The sequence below is a fragment of the Ictidomys tridecemlineatus genome, chromosome 8, assembly GCF_052094955.1.
Source record: "Ictidomys tridecemlineatus isolate mIctTri1 chromosome 8, mIctTri1.hap1, whole genome shotgun sequence".
NCBI lineage: Eukaryota > Metazoa > Chordata > Mammalia > Rodentia > Sciuridae > Ictidomys > Ictidomys tridecemlineatus.
This window is the reverse complement of record NC_135484.1, coordinates 97403499-97430891: the sequence shown is the minus strand read 5'-3', so window position 1 is coordinate 97430891 and position 27393 is coordinate 97403499. Positions and strand designations below refer to the sequence as shown.

Sequence of the window (27393 nt, the reverse complement as noted above, 5' to 3'; positions counted from 1 at the left end):
TTGACTCTTTTAAGGTCTTACTTGGTGAATGTAAGGAACAGCCTACTAACTAGCGATTTTATAGTGGTGGAGGTAAAGAAATGGGTAATCACACCCAAGGTAAGAAGGGTACTTATCAGCAATGTTTGTATTGGTCATCCTACTGAGACTCTCTTTAATATCCTTTAGTATTGTTACAGTTGTCTGTTGACAACATAAACTATGGTCACATTTATGAAACTTGATATCCTTCAAGGATTCCCTGTTGTATTTTATAGGAAACTTGCTGTTGCCAATACAGATTCCTGCTAAATATGCCCTTCAATTAAAAAAAAAAAATGGTCTCTCTCATCCTCCAGTCTTGAGGAGGAGGGAGATGCCTTAAAGACTCAGCTAGTGCCAATTTGGCAAATGATAAGTGTTAAAATATGTTTTTATGAAATGTTAAAATATTTGCCTTAAATGACTTTTGAATTGTGGGGCTTGAGGACCACAGTGGCTCCTCCTCATTACTTTTATGTTTGCATTACAAAGACAAATCTATCAACACCTCCTGTATTAAACTTGTGATGACCTTTTCCTCCTGTCCCTATACCTACATCTCTATTTGGAGAAAAATGCATGTAAAGAGAGAGAGAGAGAGAGAGAGAGAGAGAGAGAGAGAGAGAGAGAGAGAGAGAGAGAGAGAGAGAGAGAGAGAAGGGTAGAAAACAAGGACATTTAACCCACAGAGAAGCAGGTTAAAATTTCATTACTTTTTTTTTTTTTTTTTCCTATTTCAGCTCAAAGCAGGAGGAGGCTGGAGGCTGAGGACTCAGTGCTGGAATGAGGAGTAATTGAGCTTGTGCTGAGCTGGAGGTAGCTTTCTCCTCCCGGTGTCATTGCTGCAGCCTCCACTCCCGGGTCCCTAGTTCCTCAGCTGCCTCTCTTCCTGGTGTAAAATCGCCTACAAAGACAGCAAAGCCGCCGCAGAAGTTGCCCGGCGTAAGACTACGGAGGTATTGGCTCAGTAACTTTTCACGTCATTTTCTGCTCTGGATCCCCTTCTCGCCTCTCCACGCAGCTTTTCCCACCGCAAATCACCAGTGCTCATGGGGCAGGCGAAGAGGAGCTTGCAGCACTGAGCTGAACCGGACTCGAGCCCGTGATGTCCGGCACCAAATTGGAGGACTCCCTCCCTCGTCGCAACTGGTCATCTGCTTCGGAACTGAATGAAACTCAAGAGCCGTTTTTAAATCCCACCGACTATGACGACGAGGAATTCCTGCGGTACCTGTGGAGGGAATACCTACACCCGAAAGAATATGAGTGGGTCCTGATCGCCGGGTACATCATCGTGTTTGTGGTGGCTCTCATTGGGAACGTCCTGGGTGAGTCTCCTCCCGGGCAGACCTCCAAAGGGCTGTCACCTCCCCCCCCTGCCCCAGGCTGCAAAGACTCTGAAGACCCCTCCCTTCCCTTGGGATGCAAACAAAGAGGTTGCTGCTCTCCGTGAGGTTTTTGATACAAAGAAAAAAAAAATTTAAAAGTTTTCTGATTTTACTAATCAGGACTAAGGGTGATTATTTCTTTTTCTGCAAGGGGAGAAAAGAAACCGTGGATTGTTTTTGTTTTTATTTTTGTTTTCCTCTGAGCATCTAGGTTACAAATACAGGGAGAGGGACAGCGACAGGCATCTCCAGGTAGATTTTGTGGAGTGTAAGGGAATCAGTCATGCTTTTGTGTAACCTGGCTAGGTGTTTTAGGAGCTTTGGGGGCAGATAGAGCTTGCAGAATGCAATGCTTGCGACCCTAGGGAGTAAGCTCTCTTTGGTTGTTGAAGTCACAAAGCATTTTGTGAGCTAGGTAGCATGCCCTCTGGCAAGGAGGCTTAGGCTCCCATCAAGAAATGGTAATGAAAGTGCAGAGAGCAGAGACAGAAGCAAAGCAGGGAAGCACACTCATTCTCCAAAACTGAATTAAACAGGAATCATGCAGGGAGCAAGGAGGAGCATCCAAGAAAAGTACCACGGAGACCTTAATCGTTCATCCATCCATTCACTCATTCATTCATTCATCCATTCAACCAATATGTTGTGTTTTTTTCCTCTCCAGAGGGCGCTTGTTGCCATGTTCATGAAAATATTTGTACGAACTGATTTTTTTTTTTCAAAGATGATGCTAAGCTTAATACTAGACTCCCCCTACTTGTCCCTAGGTAGGTTTGTATGCAAGCACAAATTTTCTTGCTCCCCCCATCACCCTCCCCACTATAATTTATGAGGGATGTGGAGGGGGGTTAGGTGACCTTATGAGGCTGTGGTTATGCAGTTTGTTAGGGCAGGAGGGGAATCTACTTCAAGAAAAGGAGCTTTGAAAGGGAAGGGCGATTTAAAATAAATTGTGAATGGAAGGAGCATGCACTTTAATGAATGGAGGTGGGAGGCTAGGAGGCATTTCAAATGCAGAGGGCAGTGTGGAGGAAGTCTGGGCTGAAAAATCACAGGAGGAGGTGGGGGAGGCTAGGACAAGATACTCTTGATTTTCAGTTATAAAAAGGGGAGAAGGTGAGTGAGGTGAGACGGGGATGGGAGGCTTGGAAGTTAAAAGCAAAAGATCTGTGGCAGCAACAGAGGAAGATAAGGAACTTATCAGGCTTTGAGCACTCACCTGATTTTTACCTTTTCTCCCAAGTGTGTTAGTATGAATAGGAAGCATCCAAAATAGTCTCTCACCAATTCAGCAGGCAGAGTAGCTGACAGTTTGAGACTGAGAAGGATTCTCTGGAGAGTTAGTAGGATATTATTTGATGAGATAAGAACACTCTGAGAACTTTAGTTTGCTCTTTCTTTATAATTTTTGGACAGTTTTGCTTTTGCGATTTTTGTTAAAGGTAAAATAAAGGGGATCATCTTGGGATTCAGACAAAGTGGATAAAAGTATAAATATGCATAGTTAAGGATCTTTTTATAAGGATTTCTTTAATAAAAATGCCTTTATTGCTTTTCTTCTTGTGATCCATCATTAGATTAAAACTATTAATACACATGGCTACCAGCATAGCAACATTTTACTGCATTATGCCAACACTTACTGAAAGGTAGGTAATAAAAAATGAACATATATTGAGTACCTACTGTGTGCCAGAGCCATTCAATTATGCTGTCACTTAAAATGCAAAATAGCCCACATTAGAGGGAAAAACAAGACTTAGAGGTATTAAGTGACTTATTAAAGGTCATGATTGATATTCAGTTCCATTTCTTCTGACCTCAGATTCAGAATTCTCCATTGTTATTCCATGATAGATCTAGAAAGCATATAGAGAATGGATTCTGTATTCCTGATTGTCTGCAAGCCGATTGGATGGGTTTCTTCTTGCCTTCATCTATGTCCTCAGCCAATAAAGTACCACAAGAGGTTAATGGCACTGTCATTCCCTCCACCAAAAACCTGTCTAGGAGGAATGTGATTTCTGTGCAGTACAAAATGACATTTTTTTCCCTGCAGGAATAACTACAAACCATAACTATTTTCCTTACTTATTTTTATTTCAGGCTTAATCTTTGTGATAAAATGAACTCTGCTTTGATGCTATTTCATTTTTTTTTCATTGCACATATGTTGTATTACATGGTCTTCATATCCTAATTGCATAGTTTAGGGATATATGTTTACTAGCCTGAGGAATTTTAATTTCTAAAAGGAAACACCTCTACAGTAAAAGCTACCTGTTTCATAACATCAAGGAAAAGAGCACTGTCCACAGCCCCAAGTGCTGAAAGCCAATTTCATTCAGCTTAAAAAGAAATATTTACTCAAAGCACTTTGCTCTGAAAATACTGACAGCTATTTTCCTCAGGATTGAGTAACGCTGAAACCCTCTGCAGCTGAACTGAAACTCATTCCTTACTGACATATCCCTGAAAGTTGATGAGGTTCAGGTTTGACATTTACACAAATGAGCAGTGTCATTACTCACAGTCAACTTCTTGCTCTTTGATGTCACTGTCAAATATACAAAATGGATTAGATTTAGAAATGCCTTTTTGCCCCTCTGACATAACTAATTTTACAGAGAATACCAGGACAAGAAGTCACATTATTCGTGCAAGATAAAGAGACAATGGGTGGTATGAAGGTGAAATAACAGTGTAGGCAGCAGATGTAAACACTGACCCATTGGGTCCACTCACTATTTGAGCTTTCATGTAACTGCTTGGAAAATATCAATCTTGTTGAACTTACACATATAATGCCACCAGTTAGAAGTCATTTCTCCCACAGTGCCCTTTGGTGAAATGACGTAACAAGATACTCTGTGCAGAATAATGAAGTCTTGGTCACCACCCTCCCTACCACCACCACCACCACCAACACACACACACACACACACACACACACACACACACACACACACACACACAGTCTCTCTCTATCCTTATGTCTACTCTTCATTATCAGATGCTAATTCCAGAGATAGAAAGCTGTTTCTGGAAAAAATGACCAAGTCATTTTATTTACAGAAACAAATTACTGTAAATAGAATGGCATGAAAATTTGTATTTAGGAAAAAGCCATATGTGTGTCTAATTGCAGATTTTTAGGAAGGAGCATAGGTAAAAGCTCTTTGGGGAAGGAGTATTTTTCTGTTAACTGCAAACTGATGACGCATAACCTATTCATAAATTTATCTGGTATGATGATCAAGTACATATACCCAATTATTTAATCAATATATTTGGGGCATTGTTATTTATTTATTTATTTATTTATTTATTTATTTTAGTTTTGTTTTGATTTTTTTGAGGGAGGGACTTGCTGAGCTGCTTAGGTCCTTGCTAAGTTGCTGAGATTGGTTTCAAATTGCTTTCCTCCTGCCTTAGCCTCTCAAGCTGCTGGGATTATAGGTATGGGCCACTGTGCCCAGCTCAATGTTTGGTTTTTAAGATTAATGTGTATGTGAGTGAGGACTCCTGGGGAAACTTGAAGAAATATATTTGATATAAATTTTACCTCTAATTCCTTGAATGGAAATGAGGAGGATAGGGAAAGAGAAAGAGAGAAGAAAGGTTTCTAGTCATTTCAAACATGAAACACCTAGAGAAAATAATCAATATACTGCCTCTCTTTTGTATTCAGATATCCTAACATCCACGTGGTATGCTTCTATATTAGTTATTACTGTCTCCTATATGAAAAATGATAAAAAAAATTCAAGAAATATAGACATTAGTCCAGTGATGTGTTTCTTGTTTCTTGTGTGACCATTAGCAAGTTTTAAATTGTTCAGGTCTATTTTTTTCTAATTAAAAATTAAAATTGATAATGCTTGCCTTATAGAAATTATATCAGAATATAATGTATAGATATCCTCTGTGGATGTATATAGAGGAATACACACACACACACATACACACGTGCACGCACACACACACGCACACACACACTTTCTTTGAAATATAGTAAACACTTGATTTATGTCAATCTCTATCCCTTTTTTCCCACTACCGTAATCTCTCCTCAGTGTGGATTGTAGCCATCTTCTGCCTCTATGGCCAATCTGAATCTCTGCAGCTCTTTATGGCCTCTGCCCTCACCTTTTTCTCAATAATGTAAGTAAGCTGGAGTTGGCGCACTACTCTTCTTTTCCTTCCTAGCTCCATCCATCCACCCTTCTCTTACTGACTGCTCAATATTCCCTTCTGTCTCTCTCTCTCTCTCTGAAGGTCATTCCTAATGACTGGATTATTTTTCTTTTTCTCTCAGTTTAAGTTGCCAGCACCGGGTATCTTTCACTTAAAGTTCATTTGTTGCTGTTGTTGCTATCATTTTATCTATCACTACCAATGTTTTAAATAACATATATACAATATGTTGATTTAATTCAGTTTAAGTACATTGTAAGTTAAAGAATTTATCAGGTAAAAGTTAGGATAATTTGTATATGTGGGGGGTGGGAATCTGTAATAGTGCTGTTTTCTACAGAATTTCTACAGAGTCAGGTTTATGCCCTGAAAGGGGAAGTAGCAGAGGTGACCACTGGCACTCCTAAACCTAGGAGACAGTGCTCTTCTGCTTCTCTTCCTATCCAGTTCAGCAGCATGGATGTCTGTAAACCCATCCTTTCCTACACAAAAAGAAGAGGAGGATGAGGTACACTACTCAAGTTTGCCAAGAATCAGTAGAAATCAGGAATCATGAAGGTAAACGGTGATATAAGCCATTACATTCTAAACCTGTTGTGTGTTTTTAGTAATAGATTTTCAAAAAATGCTTATCTAAATAAGAGTTGAACCAACTCATACATCTGCGTTTTTGCTAAAACCATAGCCATTTAGTTTTAATTGGTAAAAATACATTATGTCTGACTTGAATAGAATCTCAATGATAACTTTTCAAATGGCTGCTTCATAGATAACAGCGACATTTATCATGAGCAGATAATAATGAGAGTAACATGGTACTGATAATTTGAATGTAACAGATTCATTGCATATTTGAAAGTGAAATAATGAAATGAAAAGCATTGTTAAAGGAGGAAAAATATGAAAATCAAATTCATGTGTAATTCTTTAGTTTCTGAAATTTTGTTCTCATTTTAGTAGGGCGCACATACTACATTGCATCATGTATCTGTATGAGTTTTCATTATTTTGTATTTTAATTATATTTGAAAAATCTCATGTGCTGTGGCTATGTTATTATTCCAAAGTTTCTGAATTCTCATCGAACTACTCAAATTTTAGAAATATCCATTGTTGATATTAGTTCACTAGTGAAAGAAGCTCCCTCCACCTTCCTTCCTGTGGAATCTTGATGTTTCCCACACTGAGGGATGCTCTCTTTGTTGATTAATGGCTCACTGGCATCATTCAGGCAGTGACAAGTGAGAGGTAAAACTGAGGGTGTTCAAATCCACTTTTTCTTCTCACTGCAAAAGAAAATAAAGAACTCAATAGAGTTCCATATGTCAAGTCCTATATGCCAGACTTCACTTATATGTGTTTAGTTGGTGCTTCACAGCAAACTTACTGTGAGATTACTAACTTTGTCTTATCAGTGAAAAAAAATGAAATGCAAAGAATAATTTTAACGTATTCCCAAGATCAGTCAGATAGTAAGTAGCAGCACTAAGATTCAAACACCCATTTATCAGATTCCATGTTCCATGCTTGCTTTATTACTTCATTCTTCCTCTTTCTCCAGCTTCTAACCCTAAGTGGAGGCACACAGGAGAAAGGATGGAGAAAGTAACGCTCTGATGTGCCCTCTAGACGATTTACAGTTTTTCTGGCATGTTGCCCTGCTGTTTTTCTGGTAGACTACAGTTCAGCTCTGAGGATGAGCTCATTTGATAAGCTAATCAAGGTCATTCTAGGGTTATTGTACAAGAGAAAAATCTAAGGTAAAATAGTTGCTGCCAAAAATGCTTTTGCTTTTCTGGGGGTGGGGGTGACTCACTGGAAAAAAAAGAAAGACAGCTGTGGCCAGGAATTATTTTGTTATCAAAAGTGCTTTTGTTAGACATAAATGAAGACAAAGACCTAAGCACTTACAACCTCACATAATCTATAGATCTTTTTTTCTTGTGTTTAAAAAAATTATTAAATTGTCTTTAAAAATATTTGCTTAAATAAATCATAAGTTTATATTCCTTTTGTTAAATAGGTCAATCTTTATATCACATAATAGTGTTCCTAGACCAGAATGTTTTTTACATATGTACAAAGAGGTGTCACGTATTACACCATACATGGAAATAAACTTAAGACACTGACTGTAGAAAATCTGAGATGCAATGGAATGAAATGCATGATGTCTATGGACAGTCCATCAAATAGCTGACTATGATGACTATATTTGTTCACTTTGTCTTTGTTCTCAAGGACAGGTGATTTTTTTTTAACCAAATAGATGTGTAGGATAGATATTAAAATTACATTAAATCAGTTGCCAGTGGAATTGTTTTCTCATAAAACTCCCAAAAATGCTTAAAATAAGTGACTACTTTATTTCTAAAATATATTCCTAATATATATTAGAAATTATTATCACTGTGTTTTTACTAGTAATTTACTTTCAACATTGGAAACATAGAAACAATGCTTAATATTTCTATAGTATTCTAACCTTCAGGTGATATTGTTGTGGGTTTTTTTTGGGGGGGTCTCAATTGTTCCTCATAATGACCTTATGAGGTGGACATTTTTATATATATTTATTTTTTAGTTGTAGTTGGACACAATAATTTTATTTTATTTATTTATTACTATATAGTGCTGATGGAGCCCAGGGTCTCTCATATGTGCTAGGCGAGTGCTCTATTACTGAGCCACAACCTCAGGCAATGAAGCTGACATTCTATGAAAACTCAAGTAGTTGAAGTGATTTAAAGTCACAATGAGTGAAAAGCATGAATACACAGAAATGTCAGGTGTTTAGTGTGGGAAATCTTGCTGATTTTCTTGTATTTCAAGAGCACAGGAAAAAGGGAATATAATGACCTTTGTCTGGCCTTCAGTTAGTCCATCTTTGCTACTTAATTTTATTAGTATTCAGGGAATGATTCACATTAATCAAAGTCACTAACTTGTCAAAATAAAATAAACTAATGATGCGAATAATTTAATTTATGGTAAGAAGTAACTTATAATCCCAGGTTTCTCAATGTCCTTTTAGCCATCAGTCTTTTTCTGTACAGAAGCTGTATATCTCCCAGATTCAATGGCAGTTAGGTTGACATGACATGATTGGATTTGACCAAATGATTATCAGCATGAAGGACACATGTGTCACATGTCATATGTGTCACAGATATATGAAGACTATTGGTCTGAAGAGCTAGGCTGTTCCATTGTAGCATTAACCCTGAATTGTCATCAGCTTAATACCACAGAGGTTTATTGCTTGCTCATTTAACATTCAGTGTGAGCTGGAGTCTGTTTCACCTAATAATGCATGTGGAGCATTCTGCATGTTTTATGTACCTCTTCACCACATGAACTCTGGTAACCAGCTTCCAAGAAAACTTTTAGTGATACCCCTTGAAGGCTTTCTGATATTCATACCATTGTTTGTTGCCTTTCCATATTATGTCAGAATTGGTCTAGGTGACAACAGCGTACAGAAAATGTAAGAGGATTTCTTTTCCAAGAATACATTATAAAAGATCATAACATCTGGCTTTAGTGTCCACTCTTCGTCTTGCTCTTAAATATATTCCTCTAAACAAGGTATTGAACTCTTCAGCCAAAGTCATAGAGGTGATGCAGTCTGTTAACAACTTCATGTGTGAGTTTACAAGCAAATTCCACAGTTCAGGTTGAGTCTTGAGATGACTACAAGAGCACTCCCAACCTCATTAATCCCTAGATTGAGAGCAACTTAATGACAGACTGTGAGTCAAAGCATCCAGCTAAGCTTCTCGTAGTTTCTTGACCATTCTCTCAGTGCATTTTTTTGTTGTTTTAAGCTGTTAAATTTTGGAATAAGTTGATGTACAGATTCTAACGTTGTCATTGCAGAGGAGTGAACTGGAATACGTATTGGCTCTTAACTACTTTTTTCCAAAATATAATGTGTCAGTAATGCTCATTAAAAAAAACAAAACAGATGTCAGTCATGCTCATTTCATTTGGCCAAACTCAATCATATTATATCAACCTAACTGGAAGGGAAGCTGGAGGATGTGCAATCTCTGCCACAGAAATCAAAAGAGTTACAAGTATCCTTAATTTTCATAAACTCAGAACAAGGAATCAAGGAATTCCATACCTTATGGTATACCACTAAGATAAACTGATGGATACATCATTCACATTTTGGATCTCTGAAAATAGAAATAACTGATAACATTGAGGGATTTTGTCCTTTTAGCCATCAGTCTTTTTCTGTACAGAAGCTACATATCTCTTAGATTCCTTTGCAGTAAGGTTGATATGACATGATTGGATTTGGCTAGATGATTATCAGTATGACTGACACATAGGTCACATGACCTACATGTCACTGACACATGAAGACCATTGGTCTGAAGAGCCAGGCTGCACCATAGTAGCATTAACCCTGAATTGTCATCAGCCAATTGTGCCAATTACTGTGCTGATCTGAGAATGCTAGATAATAGAATCCAAGGGACCTGCTGTCCAGTTGAAGAGACAATCATGTAAACAGATAATCTCAATATAATGTGTCCCTTGCTGTGATAGAGGGGGGCACAAAATGTAGTGGAAGATATAAGGACACTTAGCTCCATCTGGGGGATTAGAGAATACAGGAAGAAATGACACCTAAACTGAGTTTTAATGGATGCATTCAAATTCCCCAAGTGAAGAAAATTGAGTAAGGATGTTCTAAGCAGAGGAAACAACATGAGCAAAATCAAAAAGGCATGAAATTGCAGGAACTATAAAGAGAATATTAAACAATTGGGTAACTCCAGTGTGAGTAGAGAAGAGGAAAGTCTGGAGATAAGTTTGGACCATGAATAGCCTTGTGTACCATGCTCAAAATAGAGACTTGGACACTGGCTTAAGAGGAAGCCATTAAAGGATTTTAAAGAAAGTGACTTCATTAGTTTGCATTTCCCATGAGAGCTTTCTGAAGAAGATATAGAGAATAAATCCAAATAAAGACAAGTGAAAGTTTTCATACTGAGATTTGTGTCTTATTTTGGCTCCTCTAATTAATCAAGAGAGCTTTAATGACAAAGAAAAAAAAAACACCTGACAGTAGTGGTCATAATATAAATTCCCTAGATAATTATTTCTGGGAGGCCTTCTACATGATTCATAAGGAATAAAGAGAAGAAAAGAGATAGAAAATGGGGAAAGAATAAGAAATACAGAAGGAAAGAAAAAAATGTAAATTTGAAAAGTAATTTATCTATGAAATAATTATCTATAATTTATTTTTTTAATATATGCTTATGAATCTTACATGGCATAGCTTTATTAATACTTTTCAATATTTTATATAGGTTCTCACTAACACATTTTGTAATAACTCTTTGGGTTATTGTGTGTTACTATACTCTTAGCAATTCCTTATTTTGGCCTTTAATTCAAGTTTGGGCCTCACACTGAAAGCTAAAAGATTAAAATATTGAAATCAAATCAATATTTTTTCACACTTTTTTACCAATTAAATTTCAGGGTTTTTTTTCTTCATTACCTACAACTTTCTAGGGGCTGTGGATATGGTTACTTGTAGACTGCTTACTAAGTTTGGGCAACTCCCTGGTTTTGATTCCCAGCACCACAAGAAAAATTTTCATTTGAAAATTGATTTTAATTGATACTTATACCATTTAAATTATAATTTTTTAATTTTTTTATTTTTTTATTGGTTGTTCATAACATTACAAAGCTCTTCACATATCATATTTCATACATTAGATTGAAGTGGGTTATGAACTCCCAATTTTTACCCAAAATGCAGATTGCAGAATCACGTCGGTTACACATCCAAAATTTAAATAATGCTCTATTAGTAACTGTTGTATTCTGCTACCTTTTCTATCACCTACTATCCCCCCTCCCCTTCCCTCACATCGTCTCTCTCTACCCCATCTGCTGTAATTCATTTCTCTCCTTGCCACAGTCTGGCTGGGCACAGAATTATAATTAAAGATGTTTCATTGATCCCAATCAATTCTTAAGGAATTTCAGTGAATTCCTTAAGAATTGGCATGAGAACATGCTTCAAAAGTTTTAAAGATACTTTAAAAACTTTCATTTGCTATTCCTCATTCACAATGAGAAGACAATAGTGATTAAAAGCTGTAGTATCCTTTTCTAGATTCTCAATGGTCTTTTATCCCTACTTAATGACTTTAAAATGAAATTTACAAAGCACATGGTTTGTAACCATGTGAGTACTTGAGCTTACTATATTACTACAAATGAGGTCAGTAAAAACACTGGCAATAATAGTTTATTTCATCAATTTGGAAAGAATTTGATGAGTCATCCACTTTGGTGGACAACTAAAATGCTTACAAATACCATTTTGAAGGAAATCCATCTTTCTGGAAAAGGAAAGATTGTGCTAATCTTTCTGGAACAGGAGTAAAGATGTAGGGCTAAGTGCTTATGCAAGCATATTATTATTATGCGAGACTGAGTCAACTTTTCATTATGAAAAAATAGCTAAAAATATAATAGTTTCAATTATAGTATTTTATACAAAAGTTATCAATGGTGGAAAACCTGGAAGCAAATGTATTTACAAATTTTATAAGCCAATATAGAAAAACATCTTAATGATTAGAATAATTATGTGCATGGGCTTGATTTATTCTTTGGACACAGGAAAGCCTAGAAAGTCATTGTTCTTTGAAGTTATTGGAAAGGATTTTGGTGACTCAGAGATTCCTGAAATATTACTAGATTACTTTACATTACCTTTAGTTTATAAATTTATGTGTTTTTTTCCCCAAGGCATAGTAAAATTTGTGACTGGTCACTGACAGGAAACCAAACCATTTTAGAGAAAAGGGGAAATTAAAAATTTAAGAATTTAAAAATGCAAACACAAAAAATATGTTCACACATCTTACACATAAATACAAATTTGGGAGATTTAATAATATGAATAATATGATTAGTAGGCTCTATTTTTTTAATGCAGGATTAAGAAGCTATTTTTCGAGTATTAAATATGCCAAAAACTGGACTTACATCCTTGATCTTCCCAAAATCAAAGGGAACTATCCACTGTGTAAATGAACTATAGACTTTAGGATAATAGAAAAGTTAAATACACTGGAGATGAATAAGTCCTTGAAGTAACATCCAAAGAAGGAGCATCCCCTGAGTGATTAGTCATTGTAACATCATTTCTTCTCCTCAACAGACTCCATATATTTGTGCTTTAGGGTCTTCTCAGCTGCTACCCACTCTGATGCTCCCATGCTGCCTTCCGTTAATGTGTTACATTTTCACAGAAAGTCTCTGAGACTTCAAAGTCTGCATTGCTACTCCTTCCTGTACAAGAAGAGTGGAAGACACCCCTCACCTATTTTTTTCATCAAAGGACTTATTACTTTTTAAAATTATATTGTTGTTTTGTTTGTTCTTTTTTTTTGCCATCTCCCTTAAGTAAAGGGTATGTTCCTTAAAAGTGGTTTCTTTAATTTCCTCATTTGCAGATATATCCTCAGGGCCTAGAACAGTGCCAGGAATTCAGAATGTTTTAAAACTACCAAATTAATGGCTATACTTCCACTAGGAGAAATATCTTCGATGTAAATATATTTTTAAAATTAGGTATTGTGAGCTTTAAGATTCTGTATACATATTTAAAATAAAATTTCAACGATTTGCATTTATTTGTGATTATTTTGGTTTATATCTTTATTTTTATTTATTTATTTATTGGTCCTGTAGATTGACTTTAGGGACTTATACATATTAGGCCCATGCTCTCTCACTGAGCTATATTTGAGACCCATTTTGGTCTGTTTTTTAAGGACCATGTATGTTAAAATAAGAGTTTTAAGTTATTAAAATAATGATTGTGAGATATGACTTCCAAAATTCCTCAACAGTTCTGTGATCTCTTTGACATTACTTAGTGACTTCAGCACGAAACTACTTGCTTTTCATGGAAAGCAAATCTGATTTATAAACTGTAATAGTATTGCTTTTTGTTTTTTCAAGGAAAGTACACCAAGAGCCTTCCAAATAATGTACTGTATTTCTACAATAATGGAGAAGAACATGTAATGTGTAAAAACTTCTACTTTAACTGTTTGTTTCAAAATAATCCCCAGCCACTTTCATAAAAGTCTAAGGAAACACTTGACCATTAATGTCCTAAATGAGGTAAGAGCTGTGACCAAGTGTCACCACAATTTTATGTGATTCTATGTATTTTTTCAGTAAAAAGAGTTGCATGGGGATCAGGAATGCCCCAAAAGGCTCAGATTAAGGATTCCTCTGTGATTTTCTTACTTTACCAGTGATTTATACAAATTGTTTGACTCTGGCTCTGGACTGTGTAGACAATTGAAAAAAAATAAGTCTGGGAATATAATATAGTTCAGTGTTAGAGCACTTGCCTAGCATGGACAAGGTCCTACATTTTTCTTTTTTGATCCCCAGCACTGTTGAGAAAAATAAATAAAAGAATCATACTTCAGGCAGAGTTCAAGAGCAATGTTGATCAAAGCAATGTTGATCAATGTTGATCAATTTCTTAATAGTGAATAAAGAAAACAATAACCCTCTGACTGGCTCTCAGTTTCCTGAAATATTAATCAAATTATAAATTTTTAAAAATCCAAAGAAGAGAAGGGTGGCATTGAGAATTTTGGCAGACCTTGGAACAATCAAACTAACTTTATCAGTATTTGTTGTTACTGTAAGTGAATGAATTGCAGTAGAATTTACAGAATAAACACATCAACAAAAGTCTTCATCATAGACTGTATTAGTTAATTCTATAATCACAACTGTGATAGTGCTATTATTTACTCCTTTTCCCAGGTAGTGAAATTTTATATTAATTAGAGAGCTGCTATTGTGTTGGCTGTCTGTATAGCTTTATATGTATCAGTTGGCATTATTATTCTTTTATTATTATTATTATTGAATTATAGATATACATGGAAGGTAGGTCCATTTTGAAAAGATAAGACATGGAATTTGATTTCAATCCTGGTTACCTACCCTTTTCCACCACCCTTCCTCCTCTTATTATCCTTCCTCTACTAATCTTCCTTTTGCTCTTCTATTTATTTTTCATTGATACTGTGTATATATACATAAAAGTTAAATTTATAAATGCATGTAACATAATTTTGTTAAATTCATAAAATATTTCCTCCTCTTTCCCATCCCTCCTTTTTCTACCTCAATCTTCAGATTCTACTCCAATAATTTTCCCTATATCTTTATAATATCTGATCCACCAATCTTTTTTCTTTTATTTTGAGCTAACTTACACATTTGAAAGAAAACATTCAATCCTTGATTTTCTGCACCTGGTTTATTTCACTTCCCATGATATTCTCAATTTCCATTCATTAACAAGCAAAAGCTATTATTTCACTTTTCTTTATGGCTGAGCAAAACTCCATTGTGTACATTGTGTATATATACCATATTTTCTTGATCCATTCATCTTTTGGTGGGAAACTGAGCTGATTCCATAATTTTGCTATTGTGAATTGTGCTGCTAGAAACAATGAAAAGGCTGTATCACTATAGTATGCTGAATTTCCTCCATTTGGATAAATATCAGAATGAGATAGCTGGGTCATAGAGTTGTTCCTTTTTTTTTTTTTTTTTTTTTAGGAATCTACATACTGCTTTCCAGAGTGATTGTACTAAATTGCAGTCCCATCAAAATTGTATGAATGTACCTTTTACCCACATCCTTGCCAACATGTATTCTTTGTGTTCTTGAAAATTGCCATTCTGACCAGAATGAGATGAAATCTTAGTGTAGTTTTGAATTCCATTTCCTTGATGGTGAGAGATGTTGAACATTTTTCATATATTTATGAGCCGTTTATGTTTATTCTTGGGAGAAATATCTGCTTAGTTCTTTTGCCCACTTAACTTATTGGGTAATTTACTTTTTGGTGTTTTCAAGTTCTTTATGTATTCTGGACATTAATCCCCTGTCAGAGTAGCAGCTGACAGAGATTTCTCTCCCATTCTTAGGCTCTCTCTCCATGTTCTTAATCATTCCCTTTCCTGTGCTGAAGCTTTTTAATTTGCTGGCATTTCACTTCATTAATTCCTGGTATTATTTCTTCAACTTCTGGGGTCTCATTGAGGAAGTTGTTACAGGAGTAATGGAGGGGTAACATTTTGTTTTCTTCTAGTAGTTACTACAATTTCTAATTCCTAAGTATTTGGTTCATTTTGCTTTGGCTTTTGTGAAGGGTGAGAGAGAGGGATCTAGTTTCATTCTTCTACATAGAGACATTCATTTTTCTCAGCACCTTTTGTTAAAAAGACTATCTTTTCTCCAACATATATTTTTGGCACTTCTGTCACATAACAAATGGCTATAAGTATGTGAGTTTGTCTCTGTGTGAACTGTTCTATTCTTTGGGCTTCAAGACTATTTTGATGTCAATGCCATGCTGTTTGGGTTACAATAGATATATTGTGTAATTTGAGATGAGATATTGTGATGACTCTAGCATTGCTTTTCTTGCTCAGGAATGCTTTGGCTATTCTAGGTCATTTTGTTGTTATTGTTGTTGTTGTTGTTCTTAGATATACATGAAAGTAGAGTGTATTTTGACATATTTATATGGAGTATAACTTATTCTAATTAGAATCCCATTCTTATGGTTGTACATGATATGGAGTTTCACTTATATGAACATAACAAAGTTATGTCTGACTCATCTCACTTTTTTTTATTCCTATCTGATCTTCCTTCCCTTCATTCTCCATTGTTTAATCCACTGAACTTCTCTCTTCCCCTCCCCTCCCTTGTTGTGTGTTAGCATCCATATATCAGAACATTTGACCTTTGGTTTGGGAGGATTGGCTTATTTTGTTTATAATTAGAGTCTCCAGATCCATGCATTAACTGGAAAAAGTTGTAAAGTCATTGTTTTTTGTAGTTGAGTAATATTCCATTGTGTGTATATATCACAATTTCTTTATTCACTCATCTGTTGAAGAGCACCTAGTTTGGTTCCATAGCTTAGCTATTATGAATTGAGCTGCTATAAATATTGATGGGTCTGTGTCACTGTAGTATGTTGATTTTTAAGTCCTTTAAGAATATACTGAGGAGTGGGATAAGTGGGTCAAATGGTGATTCCTCTCCAAGTTTTCTGAGGAACCTTCATACTGCTTCCAGAGTGATTGTGCCAATTTACAGTCCCACAGCAATACATGGGTATACTTTTCCCCTACATCTTCCACATTTATTATTACTTGTATTCTTGATAATTGCTATTCTGACTGTAATGATAGGGAACCTCAGTGTAGTTTTAATTTGCATTTCTCTAGTTGCTAGAGATGTTGAAATTTTTTCATATATTTGTTGACCATTTGTATTTCTTCTTCTGTGAAGTACCTGTTCAGTTCTTTTGCCCACTTATAAAAGCTATATGTATTGAGCCCAAGGCTAACATCATTCTAAATGGAGAAAAATTGAAAGTGTTCCCTCTAAAAACTGGAACAAGACAGGGCTGCCCTCTTTCACCACTCCTTTTCAAATTAGTCCTCAAAAAAAACCCTAGTCAGAGTAATCAGACAGAAAAAAAATTCAAATACAAAAGAAGAGCTCAAACTATTCCTATTTGCTGACAACATGATTTATATTTAGAAGACCCCCAAAAAGATCCACCAGAAAACTTCTAGAACTCATAAATGAATTGAGCAGAATATCAGGATATACAGTAAACACTGATAAATCAATTGTATTCCTATACATTCATGATTAATCAGCTGAAAGAGAAATTAGGAAAACTATCTCATTCACAATAGCCTAAAAAATAAATAAATAAAATATTTGGGAATCAACCTAACAAAAGAGGTCAGAAACCTCTACAATGGTAACTACAGAACTGTAAAGAAAGTAATTGAAAAAGACCTTAGAAGATGGAAAGATCTCCCATGTTCTTGAATAGGCAGAATAAATATTGTCAATAAATATTGGCCATACTACCAAAATATTGTCAATAAATATTGGCCACACTACCAAAAATGCTGTACAAACCTAATGCAATTCCTATAGAATCCCAATAATGCTATTCATAGAAATTTTTAAAAAGCAGTCATGAAATTCATTTGAAAAAGCAAAATGCCCAAAATAGCCAAAGCAATCCTCAGCAAGAAAAGTGAAGCAGTAGGCATCACAATACAAGACTTTAAATAATACTACATATCTATAGTATTCAAAACAGCATGGTATTGAAAGAAAAACAGACATGAAGATCAATGGTACAGAATAAAAGATATATATATATATATATATATATATATATATATATATAGAGAGAGAGAGAGAGAGAGAGAGAGAGAGAGATCTTATACTAGACAAAGCTGCCATAAATATCTATTATTATTCTAATAAATGGTGCTGGGAAAATTGGAAATCTGTATGTAGTAGAATGAAATTTAACCCCTATCTGCACAAAACTCAAAAGGGATTAAGAACCTAGACATTAGATCTGAGACCCTGCACCTATTAAAAGGAAATGTAGGCCCAACTTTTATCATATCAGCTTGAGAACCAACTTCCTCATAATACTTCTAAAGTGCAAGAAGTAAAATCAAGAATCAGTAAATGGAATGGTATCAAACTAAAAAGCTTCTTCACAGCAAAGGAAACAATCAAGAATGTGAAGAGAGGGGGAAAAAATCTTTGCCACCTACTTCTCAACTAGAACATTTATCTCTAGGATATACAAAGGACTCAAAAAACTTAACACCCCACCCCCCCAAAAAAACTCAAACAAATAATACAATCAATAAATGAGAAAAGGAACTGAGCAGGCACTTCACAGAAGAAGAAATACTCTAGGTCTTTTATTCTTTCAAGTGAATTTAAGGACTGTTTTTTTCTAGTTCTGCGAAGAGTATCATTGATATTTTGATGGGAATTGCATTGAATGAATATATTGCTTTTGGTAGTATGACCATTTTGACAATATTAATTCTGCCTATCCAAGAACATGGGGTCTTTCCAATTTTTAGTGTCATCTTCAATTTCTTTCTTCAGTGTTCTATAATTTTCATTTTAGAGATCTTTCACCTCCTTAGTTAGATTAATTCCCAAATACTTTAATTTTTTGAGGTTATTATTAAAGAAATGGTTTGCCTCATTTCTTTCTCAGCAGATTTGCTGTTGGAGTTTAGGAAAGCTATTGATTTATGAGTGTTGATCTTGTATCCTGCTACTTTGCTGAAATCATTTATCAGCTTTCGAAATCTTCTGGTAGAGTTTTTTGCATCTTCTAGTTTTGGATCATGTCATCAGCAAGCAGATATTGTTTGACTTATTCTTTTCCTATTTGTATTCCTTTAATTTTCTTCTCTTGCCTGACTGCTCTGACCAGATTTTTAATAATGAATACAAGTAGTAATAATGGACATCTTTATCTTATTCCTGATTTTAAAAAAAATCTTTCAGTTTTTCTCCATTTAGTATAATGTTGGCTTTGGGTTTGTCATATAAAACTTTTATAATTTTGAATTGAGTTCTTTTTAACACTAGTTTCTCCAATATTTTTAACATGAATGGCTGCTGGATTATATCAAAGGCCTTTTCTGCATCTATTAAGATGATGATATGATTTTTGTTCTTAATTATATTCAAGTGGTGAATTACATTTATTGATTTGCTTATGCTTAACTAACTTTGTATCCCTTGGATGAAACCAATTTGATCATGCGGTACTATCTTCTTGAGGTGTTTTTGAATGTGGTTTGCTAATTTATTACGGCTTTTTACATCTATGTTCATTAGGGATATTGGTGTGTTGTTCTCTTTCCTTGAGGCATCTTTTTTTGTCATTTTGGAGTCAGGGTTATACTGAACTCATAGAATGTATTTAAGAGTGTCTTCTCTCTTTCAATTTCATAAAATAATTTGAGAAAGACTGGTGCTAATTCTTCTATAAGTGTCTGGCAGAACTGAGCTGAAAATCCATCTAATCCTGAGCTTTTCTTTGTTGGAAGACTTTTAATTGCTGTTTCAAATTCGTTATTTGATATTGGTCTGCTTATATTTTCTATATATCATCCTGGTTTATTTTGGACAGGTCATCTGTATATATAAATTTATCAATGTCTTCTAGATTTTCTAATTTATAGAAGTATAAACTTTCAAAATAGTTTCTAATGATCCTCTGAATTTTAGAAGTCTCTGTAGCAATACCTCCTTTTTCATCTCTAATTTTTTATATTTATGTTCTCACTCTCTCTCTCTCTCTCTCTCTCTCTCTCTCTCTCTCTCTCTCTCTCACACACACACACACACACACACACACACACACACACACAAACACACCCTCTCTCTCCCTCCCCCACTTTGGTTAGTTTGACTGAGGGTTTATCTATCTTATTTATCTTTTCAAAGAACCAAATCTTTGTTGCATTGATCCTGTGTATTGTATTTTTATGCTTAATTTCTTAAATTCAACTCTGATCTTAACTGTCTCTCATCTTATACTAATTTTGGAATTAGTTTGTTGTTCCTTTTCTATAGCCTTGAGGTGGATCAAAAGCTTATTTATTTATCAGTTTTACCATTTTTAAACAGTGGAAAATTTAATGCTCTGTTTCCCATTTCCATTCTTCTTTTGATGGTATATCTATGCTAGTCTGTATAACGAGTTAAAAATATAATCTGGGAAATTGTAGGAAAACACAAATTCTCCTGCATATTTTCCAATAAACTCAACTGAAAGTCACTTGAGTTCCCTGATTAATCACCACTGCCTCAGTGATCTATGTATCTCATTGCAGGTAGCTGGTCACAGGTATTAGAAGCAGTGAAGAGTGAGGAATTCAAGAGCAAGGGTCAAGTCAAGCACAGATGTTTTTCATTTTGTAAATAGGACTTAATAATATGGCTCTGATTGCTTAGTTACCTTCAGTAACAATGGATCTATGTGAAAATTGTGGTTTGAAGGTATGCAAACTCCTCTTTCTCATATAAATGGAGGCAAAAGCAACAGAATCACAGAGGGCTCAGTTTTGCTATAACAGTAAAAGAAATGAGGAGAAATAAAACATCTTGATCCAACACATTGACTTTCTTGGGCTTATCCAATTTGGAGCCATTTCCTTTTCTTATTTCATTCAGCAAATATTTATTGAACACCCACAACATGTAATCTGTTCTATTGCATTCTGTGGAGGAAATACAGAAGTGAATGAGATATGGTCCTTACCTACAAGGAATTTCTAATCTTGTGAGGGTGACTAACATGTGAACAATAGGCAATAGGTATAGAGGTATTGAAGAGGCATATGTTAAGTACTAGAACATCAAATTATGAGCTAGATCTGACATGGGGTAAGAAGTATTCCTTCATTGAGGAAGTAACATTTGAGGTTGCATTTGCTGACATGTGAATATAATTTTGAAAAGTTCCAGAGAGTGAAAATAGTTTCCACCAAAGATGATGAAGTATCATATTTATGATAGCTTGAAAATATAGAAATAGTTGTCTATATACCATACCAAAATAATTTCTCTGGAAATTTCAGTAAAACATAGGCTTTTATGTTTATTTTAAGATAGAAATGTAAAGTTCCCATTTTCATTCCAATAAGATTTTCTGAGGAATTTCAAGAAAGAGCAACTTAAGCTTCTTCTGGGGTTTGCATCCCTTCTACAGTCTCCTAATTATGTGGGTGTCTGGCCCAGTCATCTCTGTTGTGTTGTTTTATGGTGAATTGAAATTAACAAAATTTAAAATTTCTGGAGTTGTTTCTAAATAACTTTATTCTAATCTTTCAGAGCTTTCTAAGGAAGACTAGTCTGGGGCAATTAATGGTGGGAATGGGTTGAAGGTATGAGACCAAACACTTAAAAATACAGAAGTTCATTGAGACTCTTCAGGACAGTGATTGATAGGTAAAGTCAGTGATAGAATTGAATATGGGTAAAAATTAAACAAATAGGATGGAAACTCTGGAAATGGAGGTTGGCAATGCCACAGAGGTGGGAAATTAAAAGGAACAAATAGCACCTGATGGTCCATAGAAGTTTTGAGCCAAAGAAATGACAATGATTTCTTATTTGTCTTTTTCTTAACATTGACAGGGAATATGAAAAGAAAATCAAGTATAGTAGAGGCATCACAATGAATTTAGCAAAGACGGGTTGAACTGGAATGACTGCAGGAATATTCCTGTCCAACAGGAAATGGGGCTTGCTCCCCACATCCCTCCCCCATGCCATTCAAAGTTAATTTGCTTCTCTAAGATGTTTGTTTTTTTTCCCTCTGTGATTATACATGTACACTTTATTATTGTATTAGGCAAAAAATATGTTTTATTATTATTATTATTTAGCTGTTGATAGACATTTATTTATTTATGGTACTGAGAATCAAACCCAGTGCTTCACATATGCCAGGCAAGTGTGCTACCACTGAGTCACAGACACAGCCCAACCAATATGCTTTTAATAATACATCTTAAGCACCGCCCCTGCCCCCCAAAAAGAACATCTCAGAAGTCTGGTGTGATATATAGGACTGACTACACAATAGATTTAATAAAGCAAAATCTCGTTCTATATTTTCTAGTTCATGATTTTCCATATAAGAAGGCAGTCTTTCACGATTAAAATGAAATCACTTCCTTTTACTCTGTGTTCCTTGAACCATTAAACAAAGTCCATACACTCATTTCTATACATAATAAATGCAGTTAATTATGTTAGGGAGAGAAATGAAGGATTGGTATTAGAGTTAAAGGCATTTCACCACCACTCAAAAGCATTGTGAAAGTCTCACTCTGATTCAGACCTAGCAATTCTGGTTTATTAAATGAGAGACGTCAGAAGTTGTTGGTCACAGCGTAGATATGAAGATTACATAAACGTTGAAAAACATCAAAACTTCAGCAATAATATGGGAGACATGAAAATACTGGAAGAATAAGGTTACAACAAGGAATAAAACTCTCCTCTAAGGACTTGTCTATACTGATATTAGAGATGCAATTTTCACTGAAATATCTTTAATCCTCTGTGTGGAAAAAAAGGAAGAAAAATAAGATTCTAGAAAGCTTCATCTAATCCACTGCAGACAGATGGTTATCTACCTTTCTTCTTCAGTACTCTGAAGTTTGTAAATATTTGAACCCCAACGTGTAGGTATTACCAAAATATTGTACTAGATTTATAAAACTTGAGATGTATTTAGCTATAGCAGACTAAAGAAGAGACATTTTCATTTCAAAGTAAAAGTAATTTCAGAATTTAAATGTGTAAGCCTATTTTTTGTATACATTGCATAAGTGGTGTTTGTGTGAGCGCGCGTGTATGTAACCTTGTGTATATTCACGTATATTATAAGGCTCTATCAGTGGATTTGTAGTAGATAATCTGGATCCCTTTATGTTTATTTCAAGCTTTTATAATATAAACCTCCTATTTTCATTCCAATAAAAATATTTTGGGTCTTTTTTGGCTTTTATTAAGAAAGCCATTATTTTAAACACTGGGAATATGCATTTTTCTATACATATATCCCAGTTACTGCTTTGTGTTTACTTAACTGTATTGATAAGTGAGATAACTGCTGATTTGTAAAGCATTTTAAACTCATTCTTCATTAAATCTAATTGCCTTCTTCATATGTTACTCTACATACTCAGAATACAACACAGTCATTTGATACATATTATATTTTTAATGTCCATTTGTTGTTCAATATTATGATTAATACTTAAAGTTCATCTTTAGCACTGAGCATTAATACGAGCAAACATGTTCTGTGCTCAGATTTAAGAAGTGCTGATAATGACTGCAGATCACAGAGACCAATTTTTTTCAGAAACTTGAAGACCATTTTCTCAAGAGAAAAAGTCTACATCTTCATGTTCTGCTCAGATCTAATGTGGGTAGTGTGCCACTGTGGAATAGGTATAATTTAAATTTAGATAATAAGAGAACATTCATTCATTCATTCATGAAACAAATATGGAGAGTCTATTAATTGCCAAGCACTCTCCCCTGACCAGGAAGGATCATAGATCACAAATATTTCATCCTTGACCTCAAGGAGTTAGCAGTCTTATTCAAAGGTCAGAAATACAATGTACTAAAGTACAACTCAACATGATGACTACTATTAAAGAAATATGAACAAAGAACTGAGAAGTGGGATCAGATATATGCATATGGGTATGTATATATATATATATATGTATATATATACATATATATATATATACACATATCTAAAATTTATTCAATTGATGACAAGGAAACATTAACACAGGAGATTAGTACATTAATAAATGAATAACAAGAGAAGGCAAAAGGTTTGAAAAGGCAAAAGGTTTTGTAAAAGCAGGACATTAAGAAGCCAAACTTTTGCTACTTTAGAGAATGACAAAATACATTTGTATTTGAGAGTTTTTTCTCCCATCACTCCAATTTGCAAATTATGGGATATATTCACCTTTGGTATGTATAAAATACTATCAGGAACATAGGTTATTTGCAAGTTCTATCTATTTAAAATTCTATTAGGGGAAAATATTTTATGTTGCTAAGTAACCATTCACTTCCTTTAAAAGACCATAATGCTTTACTCTGAATAATAGTAAAAGAACAGAGTTCATTTTAAACATATATTTTAATACTATAGCCAATTATGTTTTAAAAACAACAAATTACATCATCTAGAAATTCTGATAATTTAATGAAATTTTGAAAATAGAATAAAATATTAATATAAGAGTTTAATTTTCTAATAAACATGATAAACATATTCATACAAAAATTTGAGATGTATTTTGGGAGGTTGTGTTCTGTTTGGTTTCACAGTATTCAGCTCCTACAAGGTTGATATTTAATTACGTGTCTGTGTTACTGAGTGGGCTGGAGGTATGGCTCCTGTGGAACATCAAAACAATAGGACATAAGTGACAGCTCTTTATCACTGAATCTGGTACAGCTCATAAGAGCTGTGAACCTCTTGGATTTCTATAATATAAAAAAGAATGACTTTTAAATAAAATTCAATCATATGAAAAGACAAAATTAGATTAAAAGACAAACATGGAGTGATTCATATAAAATATTTTAGAAACTGAAAATATAGAGGCATATTACTTCCTCCTCACACCATGTTTTCCAGTCAAATTAATACCCAAACCACTGTGATAGTGAAAATTTTCAAATCCTTCGCTATCAGAATAAAGGACAGCAAGAGGAAAGAATGAATGAAGAGGAAACTCAGTAACAATGGAGAATAGAAAAAGTGAATAAAGCTATAATGAAACATCAATAGGATATCGACCTTTTTTTAAAAAAAAAGACAGAAACATTACAATATAAAATACCTCTGGGAGAGAAACATCAAAAATAACAAAATTAAAGGGAAAGCATATCAGAATGACTTGAGGTTGACTTGAACTTTTAAACTGCATTTCAAGAGAGGTAACATAAGAAACGTAATACATCATTTTGTCCTAGACAACCCCTAAAGATAAAACCAGAGGAAATCAATTAAAATCAGAGAGAGAGAGAGAGAGAGAGAGAGAGAGAGAGAGAGAGAGAGAGAGAGAGATTGATTTTTTTTCTAGTCATAGAAAAAAGACAGATGATGAATTGAAACACAGTGTCCTGTGTACCTCAACATTAACTAAAATGTCAGTCATTAAAAATGTCACTCTAACATAGGGATCTGTAATTGATGCTCCTTATCTACAACCCCTTTCTTCATATCCCCCATTTGTTTTAGTCAGCTTTTCCATTGTTGGAATCAGAAGTCCCGAAAAGAGCAATTAGAGGAAGAAAGTTTATTTTCGGGTTCATGGTTTCAGAGGTCTCAGGCCATCAATGGCCGACTCCATTCTTCAGGATCTGAAATGAGGCAAAAAATTACTGTATGTGGTGGAAGAAAGCAGCTGGGAACATGGTACCAGGAAGCAGAGCCAGAGAGTTTTTCTTAATAAAGACAAAATATAATCCCCAAAGGCACACCCTCAGGGACCCACCTCCTCCAGCCACACCCTATCTGTTTGTAGTCACTACCCAGTTAATCCCTATCTGGGGTTTACATGCACTGATTAGGGTAAAACTCTCATGACCCAATCATTTCACCTCTACACTTTCTTGCATCATCTCACACAGGAGTTTTGGGGGACACCTCACATCTAAACCATGACACCCTTCTTCTAACAGCACATCCTCTTCCTTTAGGAGACTTTTCATTTGCCATTCAATGTAGATTGATCACAATACTCCAGCTGTTGGGACCAGATACAGATACAGAAATGCCTGGTCATCTCCCATTCAAGGGGCAATTATCCAAGGAAACATTTAGTTTGCTTGTTGGATTTTCAGCTATCTTATTACATACAAATGAATGTTTTCCCAAGATTTTGCCATTTGAACTGACTAAACCTAAGAGATGATTAAGATCTCTTTCCCACACTGAAAACAATCTACGGTTGTCCTTCCTGTATCTGCAGGTGTTGTTTCAAGACCCCCATAGACGCTAGAAACCACAGAGAGATAAATAGTATCAGATATATATGTATATATCATTTATATAGATATGTATAGATAGGAATATACTATTTCTTCCTATACATACATATGTATGATAAAATTTAAAAATTAGGCAGGAGTTTGACAATGATAACTTATCACAGGTCTTGGCAACCTCAGCATAGGATTCCTTTTTCTTTCCTTATTACATCAAGAACTTTCATCTATTTACTTAAAGCAAGCACTGTGTGACTTCTGTTTGGCATATCCCTAATTGCCACATAAGTACTATTGCATCTTGGGGCCATAATTAAGTAATGGTTACTTGACTATGAGTGCTGAGATACCACCACAATTGCTCTGATAACCAAGATAGCTATTAAGTGACCAATGAGTGGGTAATATCTACAACCTGAGTATACTGGACCAAGGGGTAATTCATGTCCCAGGTGGGACAGAGCAGGATGATGTGAGATTACCCCATGCTACTCAGAATGAGACAATTTAAAACTTACAAATTGTGTATTTCTGGAATTTCCCATTCAAAACTTTTTAATGGCAGTTGAATTCAGGTAAGTGAAATCTGAAAACTAAAACACTGGATGAGAGGGAACTATTGTAAAGTAGGTGCATTTTAGACCAACTTACAGACTATAGAGAAAGAGATGGAGAGAAGCCTAATGATATTGTTTGAATTCCTAGATCTAAGAAGACCCCCCAAAAATTCTTCACCTTTTCCCCAGTTGCATGTGCCTTATGTTGTTTAAATTTATTAAATTCAAAGGGTTGTATTTCAAAACACTAAATAAAACAAGATCCAGCCTGTATTTTGTAAGTAGTGAGAAGGAAGGGGATGAGGGAGAAAAAACAAGACTAAAGGGGAAAAAAGAAAGGAGAAGGTAGATAAGAAGCTATCACTCACTACCACTCACTATTCTTTCCTGATGTAGTTTATACTACTTTGAGATTGTTTTCTCTGCTGATGTAGAGATGAGTATAATATATATACTGGTGGCTTGGCTGGTCTTCCATGGATCTCCAACTAAATGAGTCCTGGAACGTGTTACTGTCTCAGTAACCTCTAATCTACCTTCAATCCAATCAAAACTGTAACAATAACACTAAACCCCATCCTACTTATAACCCTAACCACACCCTAACATTAGTTTAACCTACCTTTAAATTTAACCCTGAACCTAACCTTACCCCCCAAACTCTAATGCTAATTTTAATCCTAAAAACCCTGAAAGCAACCCTTTCTCTAAA

General features: G+C 34.9%; 1 protein-coding gene across 3 annotated transcripts in view; it reads left to right on the top strand.

Annotated features, from left to right (window-relative positions):
- Positions 1-775: 775 nt before the first annotated feature.
- The window catches only part of Hcrtr2 (hypocretin receptor 2), a 97646-nt gene continuing 71028 nt past the window's right edge, over positions 776-27393 (top strand). For all 3 annotated transcript variants that reach the window (XM_005318545.4, XM_040282829.2, XM_040282828.2), the window contains exon 1: positions 776-1349. In XM_005318545.4, coding sequence (XP_005318602.1) covers positions 1127-1349 — 223 coding nt within the window. In that variant the 5' untranslated portion in view covers positions 776-1126. The remainder of the gene's footprint in view (positions 1350-27393) is intronic.